The sequence below is a fragment of the Protobothrops mucrosquamatus genome, unplaced genomic scaffold, assembly GCF_001527695.2.
Source record: "Protobothrops mucrosquamatus isolate PMUCROS unplaced genomic scaffold, P.Mucros_1.0 scaffold712, whole genome shotgun sequence".
Taxonomy (NCBI): Eukaryota; Metazoa; Chordata; class Lepidosauria; order Squamata; family Viperidae; genus Protobothrops; species Protobothrops mucrosquamatus.
Genome location: NW_015386993.1, coordinates 339,223 through 348,363, shown reverse-complemented (window position 1 = coordinate 348,363; position 9,141 = coordinate 339,223). Strand labels below are relative to the sequence as shown.

Sequence of the window (9,141 nt, the reverse complement as noted above, 5' to 3'; positions counted from 1 at the left end):
AAAAAAAAGGGAGCAAAGGCATTTGGGAGACGGAGGTTCCCGGACTCCGGAGGAGCACCCAATTTTCGCTCTCCCTAAGTTAAGGGAGAGCTTTTGGGGCTCTACTCCTATCCAGGAGTACTCACCTCGACCCCTTCGCCCGGGGCACAAGGTTCCAAGCCGCTGAACAGCTGATGTCCGCTGTTCAGACTGGCTCTGACGCCTTCCCAAGCGGACGGCTCCAAAAGAGCCGCCATCGGCGCGCCGTTCCACCGGAAGTTACTTGAGGATATTTTGACAACACTTAGTAGTATGTTTTTATTACAAGAAGTTGCAAAGAAAGTCCACAATGCAAAGAATGCAATATTCAGAATATGGTACAAATAATCCTACAATGTAAGATTTACTCAAAATAAATATATACAACTAAACATTGGAAAACTATATTTGCATTGTGAGGGTGACAAACAGTCACAATATTGTTACTCTTCCTCATCTTTTTATCATCTTCATCACATTAAAAAAAGTTTGCAATTACGCACTCAGAATCAAGAAAAAAATTAAGATTATGTGGAACAAGCCTCAAAGAGTATAGTGAGAGGTCAGAATAACAAATTAAAGATTCTGCAAATAGGTACTGCAGAGAATCTGGTGCTGGCTATAAAGCCATTTACGGCTTGGCACCTGGATATCTTGCAGGATCACTTATTCTAGCCAGTATCAGCCTGTCTGGTTAGACCAGGGGTCTTCAAACCTGGCCCTTTTATGACCTGTGGACTGGCTGAGGAATTCTGGGAGTTGAAGTCCACAGGTCATAAAACGGCCAAGTTTGAAGACCCCTGGGTTAGACCTATTTGGGAGAGGCTGCTACAAATCCTTCACTTCTACGGTGTGTGTGTGTGCGCACACACACATACTGAAGCATGGAGGGTTGATTCTCTGTGACAGAGTGGGCACTGTGCAATGGCACCCTCTTGAGATGTCCTTCTTTATTGATTCTTTGAAAACTTGAAAACCAAGTTGCTGTGGAGGGCCTTCCCCTCTTGCCATCTTTATTTTCTGTTGTCTACTTTTGTGTAATTTCTGTGGCTTTTGCTTAATGTTGCTTACTGTTACTGTTCTTATTTATGATTGTCAAGTTTTTAGATGGCACCATGGATGTTTTAACTATAGTATTTATTCTATGTAAACCATTAAGAATCTTGTTTGATTGCAGCAGGACAGAAACATGTTTAATAAATGAAAAAAATAAATACGTATGCTGATTACAGAAACAATTTTGTATTACTAACTGGAGCAGAGGGGGATATATATTTATGCTTTGATTCAGTTGACTTTTTTGCTCCTCATGTTTGCTTATCCTGATATTGCTACTTCTTAATTACTTACAAGGATATTTACCTTGTTTTTTGTTTCTCCTAAAATCTTTCTCTTGTTTCTACACAAAAATCTTGAAATTACCATTGTCTCTAAACTGAGTTAAACTTACTATATCTGTTCATTACTTATTTCTGATCCTCACAATCCAATAGCTCCAATTTACATTTATACTGTAAGTTCTTCTCTTAATGTTAACATATTTTCTTTAGCAATTCATATAATGTTATATGCTAACCACATAGCTGTATAGATTTTAAATAAGAAATAAATTATACCATATTCAGTGAGACTTATAAAAAAACAAATAAATATGTATAGGAATGTAGTTGAATTAAGATCCACATGTTTAAAGTATTCCAATTATCCAAGAAAGACCCTTGCTTTTTCCTGGGTAGAAAATAAATAGATAAATTTAAATGTCGCTTTTGATGAGGCCAAATGCCCCCGAACCGGACACTTATAGGAAATGCCCAAGAGGACAATAATAGTGTATTTTCCCCAAAATAAGACTGGGTCTTATTTTTTTTTGCCTCCAAAAGAGACACCAGGTCTTATTTTCGGGGGATGTCTTACTCACCTCTGGCACCAAAAGTCCCGCCCAGCAGGTCCACTTCTGGGGCTGAAGGAGCAGCTTCATTCTGCAGCTGCATTCTGGCCTGTATTTTGCAGTCAGGCTTTTCCGGAAGGCTTCTGCAGCTGAGGACCGAGCTATGGATTGAATCCATAGCTCAATCCTCGGCTGCAGAGGTCTTGCAGAACTGAGCTATAGATTGAATCCATAGCTCGGTCCTCAGCTGCAGTGGCCTTCCAGAAAGGCCTGTGACTGAGGAATGCAGGCCTGGCTGCAGAAGACGCCATAGAAGAAGTGGGCCAGCGAGGAGAGGCCTGGCTGGAAGGTAAGGGGGTGCAGAGTGTGTGGGGCAGATACCCCTACCCCCGGCCTAGCTTGATATTTAGATCTGTGCCTCGCCCCAAAACTAGAGCTTATTTTTGGAGTAGATCTGTGCCCACCCCCAAAAATCAAGCTAGGGCTTATTTTCAAGGTAGGCCTTACTTTCGGGGAAACATGGTATAGTCTTCAGTTCTTGTTTTTCATCATTTAGCATTTGGAGACAGTTTGCTTCTGATGCTGGGATAAATATAGCCAATATGATTATTGCCCATTGATGGACATGAGCTTTTAAAGTTTTAAAGTTTTTCTTAAAAAGCCATTCATATTGGTGAATTATGTTGTAGCAACATAATATCATAGTTTAATTATGTGTGATATGAATAAATATTTCCTTTGGGTCTGTCACGATTTTCAGCTGTTCAATTAATTGTATGATCTCAGATTTCCGTGTAATAAAAGAGAGAAGAAAACTTTCCTTTATTGCCTGTGGCATGCAATAAAATTAAAATCAAATTATCAATTTAATGGGATTGTCAGAATACATAAGGATTTTGCTTTGTCGTATCATTCTGAAATTTTATTAGCTTTCAGTGAGAAAGGCAGCACCCATATTATTATTGCTTTTCAATGTGTATCTGACTTAATGGGAAATACAACTTGTTATCACATGCTTGGTTTTAGAAGAATTGGTTAAAATAGGCTTTCCTATTTTCTCTCTCTTCGGATGTATTAAACTTCAAGACTTATGATACCCTAGCTATCTGGCATGGTACCAGGTCAGAACAGTCTGCAATATATCTTCCTTAAGTTAAAAATTGGTGGCCTATTCATTCTGTCTTATTTCTCTCTGTCATTGAGAACTCAATGAAGGAGAAGAAGATAACACAGTCTGAACTGCAATTTAAAATAGTGGATTAGAGTTTATACGCCCATTGTTATAAAATGTGAGCAGGCAATTAATAAAAAAACACTGCACAATGTTTTTCAGTTTTTCTAAAGCAGTTACTTTAGGGTGTTCATGTGCAAAAAATAGTAGATATTATTGTGAGGAACAATGTCTGATATGCAGAAGATTCCAGATTCAACCTCTGCACTCTCCAGGTTGCAGCTGGTAAATCTCTGTAGTTTACCAATTTTGTCAGCAACCCTTGTCTAATGGATTAATGTTCTGACTCCGTAAAAGGGAGCAACTTCCTATGTTCTTTTCTTTCTGTAGAGAATTGTGTGTTTAGAAGTGCAGCTGTTTCAATATATTTGTTCACCAATTTATAATCAGTTGAAGGGCAGTTTCCCCATCTGTTGTTTCTTATTTGCTGTTTTAATTTTTAATGCTTTTTTTTTTGCTCAAATTTTCTCTTCTTGGTAGTTTTAGAGTTCTCTCTTCCATTTCTTTTAACAGATGTTCTTCTGTTCCTGGAACACCTATTTCTCATTTTCTGCATGCCACACGATTATCATTACTACACCCATAGATTTGGTTTCTTTCTTTCTCTGCTTTGTTGTTTCCGCACCATTTCACCTGATAGCTTCAACTCTGTGATTTAATGTCAATTTTGGTAGAAATTGTGGCAGGTAATTTCAAAAACATGTTTAAATCAATCAACTTCCCAGAATAAAGCTTAGCTCTGTGACCATTATACCCTTGGGCAATGCACTTTCTTCTTTGCATGTATTGTCTTCTTTCCCTAGATGAACTGGCTAGGCTCCCTAATGACTTCCAGAGAAAAGGTGCCAAACCACATGAAAGAGAAAAGGTATGGAGGTTCCCTTCTTTCTTCCTGTTGTCTCGTATGAAAGAAGATGGTTTGGTGGCAAGGATTGCAATAGGGGAAATACCTTGCCATATAGTTGCACAAGAGCAATGCCTGGTGGGAGAGGGACCTCATTGCAATCTGGCACTACTGCTTTACCTTCCAGCATCTGCTTCCTTCTGTAACTTATTAGGACACAACCCCGTTTTTTTTTTTAAAAGAAACAAAGCCAAAGCATATACTTTCAGGTTGAATGTAACAAGTATGCCTAAAAATGAGTGCCTTTACTGCAGGGATTAGTACAATAATCCCCGAAGAAAGAATTCCAATGCTAGATCCTCTGATGGATTAACTTGGACAAGTCTAGCAGGAAAGAAGAATGAAAAGTGTGGCATTTCCGCATTCCCTCCTTTCCACTCCTTGGGCATTTGTTTTGATGCATGCCCTCTCTTTGAAATGTTTAAAACAATTCTAGGCCTGGAGTGGGTCAGGATATTTTTTTGAAGTCCAGGGTGACTGCAGATCCTCTAGCTTCATGGGCTTTCCCAACATCTCTAGGGAAAGCTACAGTCCATTCCATTGTTACCTGTCCTCAAGTTGACATTCTGATGTTGATGGAGATAGGATGATAGACTCTTCTGCAGGTTGAGAATATTCAAGATGGGGCATCTCTTTCTCTTCAGATGCAGACCTCCTTTTCCATCCTTGATGGGGGAAATAAGGTTCTATGGCTCCTGAGATGTCCTTCAAAGTTCTATATGATTGCAGCGTAATTTGCTCCACAGGAGTTCATAACCAGATAAGGTACAAAATTTTGGGGGATGTTTCTGGAAGTACTCAAAATGAAATTATTTTATTATATGAGATTTAATAAAAGCAGGCAGCTTTATTAACCTCCTGATGATAGAATTGTTAGGTAGCTATAGTAAAGAAGATATACAAAGCCTGCAGAACATGTCTGGAATTCTTTCCAACCCCTTAATTGCAGCTCCACCCTGGGTCATGCGACAGGAAGAAGGAGTGAGTTTAGACTGGAACGGCTGGCAATATTCTGGATGGGTGCCCAGTTGCCTATTCCATAGGGATCCATGGGGGAATTTTTTTCTGGATGGTTTTTCTCTGCAAAGATTTGGCTAGATTTGGCTCTTTTTAAAAATCCTCTCTTTCTTTTACCAGCTTCTCCTGCCACTCCAGATGTATCCTATTCTGTTCAGTTTTGAAGTGTTATTATGTTAACAGACAGATGACAGTCATAAGAGTTTCAAGCCCCTTGACATCTCTCCCCCCCCCAATTTTCTGTTAGGTTTGCAATTTAAAACCATGCTCATTTTCTTTCAATTCAGCCTCTCTTTTATATTCAACATTGAACAACATAAGGAGAGAGTGTATAGTTATGTTTAACTCATTTCCCAACCTAGAATCAGTCTGTTTTGCTGTGTTTCATTAAATTGTGGCTTCCTGTTTTGGATAAAGATTTTGCATGAATAAAGGAACCAGTCAAGAAATATGCTGCAGACTAACATTTGATAGAGAGCCATGAAGGCCTTGGAATGGATGTTCAGATGCTATGGTGCTGTGACGTATTTATTCCTACAAGGATCAGAATCATGCAAGCAATGATTTTCCATATGATACTCTATGGAAGTGAAAATTGGACTTTGAAGAAACAGGGTAGGAAGTGTATTGATACTTTTATGCTTTGTTGGAAATGATTTCTGAGACTATCAGGAAAAAACACAAATATGCATCAGAGAACAAATTAATCCAGGGTTCTCACTCAAGGCATACATTATCAAAATTTAGACACATTATCTTCCCTGACAAATCTGCAACTCTGGGAAAGATGGAAAGAAGAATAAAGAGCAAGACAACCAGCAAAATTAATAGACTCAATTACTGTAGTGATGGATATCCTTATAGAATATCTGAAGGACAAGGCTGGGCTCAGATATTGTCCTAGAGAAAATGTATGTAGTTTCCAAGATTCAATGCTAACTTGATGGCACATAATCAAACAATTATTTAAAAATAAATAAATAGCATAGGAAACACAAAACCCTGTATAAAAGTAGTAAAAGCACAAAGAAAACCCAGCAACTCACAGAGTTTCCAGATTATGGAGTCCTTCAAAACCATGTATTCCCAAGTGCTGGATCTGATTATTATGCAGGTGTCTGCAGAGAGAAAGGAGAGGCTTAAATTCTGAACATCAAACAGGCTTTTTTTCCTTTTTGTTTGAAGAGGAACTGTAAAGTGAACATTGAAGGTCAAGAAGTCTCATATTTTCACAGTTTTTAAAATAATAATGAATGTAGAAGGAATACATTCAAAATCTGAGAAATTTGGATATGGGTGTGAAAGAGAACATGTCCATATGTTTTTTATATATATGAAAACTTTCACTATGGCCTAAAGAAGCCAAAGATACCAGTTTGGGGTTCCTAGGTATATATGCCATTTTGAGCAGATCATAAATTAATTGACAAAAATGGCTGCAAGGGTCACAAAACACCTATTTATCAGATAAACTATTTTCTTATTGTCCTGACACAGAACCTTTTTCAAAAAAATGAAGCCACAGACAAGACACACTTTTCTCTGTGGCTGATATTTTTCTTAGTCTTCAAAATCCAAAGAAATGGCAGGGAGGGGAGAAAGTTCAGCACAGTGACATCATGCAGACATCACCAAGAAGAGGGAGAAACATAGCTGGGTCAAAGTGTTCTTTAATATGCCTCATTATGCCTTCAGATCACATTTCTTATCCTGACTGGAATGATGCAGTATATCCTTGCAGTAATAGGAATAGGAATATTCTTTATTGGCCAAGTGTGATTGGACACACTAGGAATTTGTCTCCACTGCATAAGCTGTCAGTATACGTACAAAGTGGGTAAGTCATAGATCATAAATCATAAGATACAATCATAAATCATAAGATACAAACATCAAGTGATAAATCATAAGATACTAATAGGAGAAGGTAGTACAGTGATGGTGAACCTTTTAGAGACCGAGTGCCCAAACTGCAACCCAAAACCCACTTATGTATTGTCGGGTGCCGGGTGGGCGTGGCCTATTGGGTGGGCATGGCCCATTGGGTGGGCATGGCTGCAGTGGTAACGGCAGACTGGGTGGGACTAAAAAGTTCAATCAATCAATTCCAACTTTGTGAGATCTTTTTTTCCCCCATGATTGATTGATTGAACCTTTTTTTTTTGTACACGGCGGCAGAGGCCTAAAGTGAAAAGGTTTTATAAAACCCAGCTGAAGTCCTAGGACTGGGGCGACAGCATGCGTGCCTACAGAGAGGGCTCTGTGTGCAACAGGTTCACCACCACGGAGGTAGTAGAAAAGATAAGAAGATGAAAAAGATGAGAAGATGAGAAGGATAATAGCAATACATCCTTACTACATGGTTAGATAACCTTAGGCATAAGGCAGTGCTGTGGGAATTAGGTATTTAGCAGAATGATGGCATGGGGGAAAACTATCTTTGTGTCTAGTTGTTTTGGCACGCAATGCCCTGTCTTGTTTATTTCTGTTTACTAAAAAATATCCCTTTGTTTGGCCATGATTGGAAAGAGAGAGTGGGAGTCTTTGCTGGAGAAATGAACATTGAGAGAAAAAGGGAAGCATTCCTATTGCTGAGGCAACCAGGTCAATGCTCACTTACTTTGACTGAGGCTTATAAAGCTGATGGGCTAGAACAGTGTTTTTCAAACTTGGCAACTTTAAGACGTGTGGACTTCAATTCCCAGAATTCCCCAGTCAACATGCCAGAAATCCACATATCTTAAAAGTTTGAAATCATTGGATTGGAGCAAAGAAAGAATTATATAGGAAAATAATGTTCCCTTTGCAAATATAATAATAATAATAATAATAATAATAATAATAATGATAATGATAATGATAATGATAATGATAATGATAATGATAATGATAATGATAATAATAATAATAATAATAATAATAATAATAATAATAGTGATTGGGGGGGAAGGTGACAGAAGCTGGGAATTGCATCCTACAAAATTTGGAGGCTATTGGTATAGAATTATGTGATAAAAGGGGAATAGATATATAATTTAATAATAATAATAATAATAATAATAATAATAATAATAATAATAATAATAATAATAATAATAGTTGGAAGGGACCTTAAAGGTCATCTAGTCCAAGCCCCTGCTCAGGCAGGAAACCCTATACCATTTTGGGCAAATGGCTGTCCAGTCTCTTCTTAAAAACTTCCAGTGTTGGAGCATTCACCGCTTCTGGAGGCAGATTGTTCCACTCCTTAGTTCTAAAGTCTCAACATCTTTTTTACATCGCGGTGACCAAAACTGGATGCAGTATTCCAAGTGTGGCCTTACCAAGGCATTGTAAAGTGGTATTAACACTTCACGTGATCTTGATTCTATCCCTCTGTTAATGCAGCCTAGCACTGTGTTGGCCTTTTTGGCAGCTGCAGCACACTTCTGGCTCATATTTAAGTGATTGTCCACTAGGACTCCGAGGTCCCTCTCACAGTTAATACTATTGAGCAAGGTACCCCCTATACTATACCTGTACATTTGTTTTTTCTTGCCTAAATGTAGAACCTTGCTTTTTTCACCATTGAATTTCATTTTGTTAGATAGTGCCCAGTGTTCAAGTCTGTCCAGATCCTTTTGTATCTTAAGCCTGTCTTCTGAAGTGTTGGCTATTCCTGCCAGCTTGGTGTTGTCTGCAAATTTGATGAGTTCCCCATCTATCCCCTCGTCCAAATCGTTGATGAAGATGTTGAAGAGCACCCCACTACACACTTCCCTCCATGTAGATGCGGTTCCACTGAGGACCACACGCTGAGTACGGCTGGTCAGCCAGCTACGGATCCATCTGGTGGTGATGCTGTCTACTCCACATTTTTCTATCTTGTCAAGTAGTAGGTTGTAATCTACTTTATCAAATGCCTTACTGAAGTCCAAGTAAATTATATCCACAGCATTCCTCTGATCCACTAATTTTGTCACTTGGTCAAAGAATGCAATAAGATTTGTCTGGCATGATCTGTTTTTGACAAACCCAGGTTGGCTTTTAGTAATGACTTTGTTTGCCTCTAGGTGTTCGCTGATTCATTGTTTGATTATCTTT

At 38.6% G+C, this 9,141-nt stretch overlaps 1 protein-coding gene across 1 annotated transcript in view; it reads right to left on the bottom strand.

Annotated features, from left to right (window-relative positions):
* The window catches only part of LGR6 (leucine rich repeat containing G protein-coupled receptor 6), a 128,068-nt gene that overhangs the window by 33,451 nt on the left and 85,476 nt on the right, over positions 1-9,141 (bottom strand). The window contains exon 6 of the mRNA XM_015818304.2: positions 6,105-6,176. Coding sequence (XP_015673790.2) covers positions 6,105-6,176 — 72 coding nt within the window. The remainder of the gene's footprint in view (positions 1-6,104; positions 6,177-9,141) is intronic.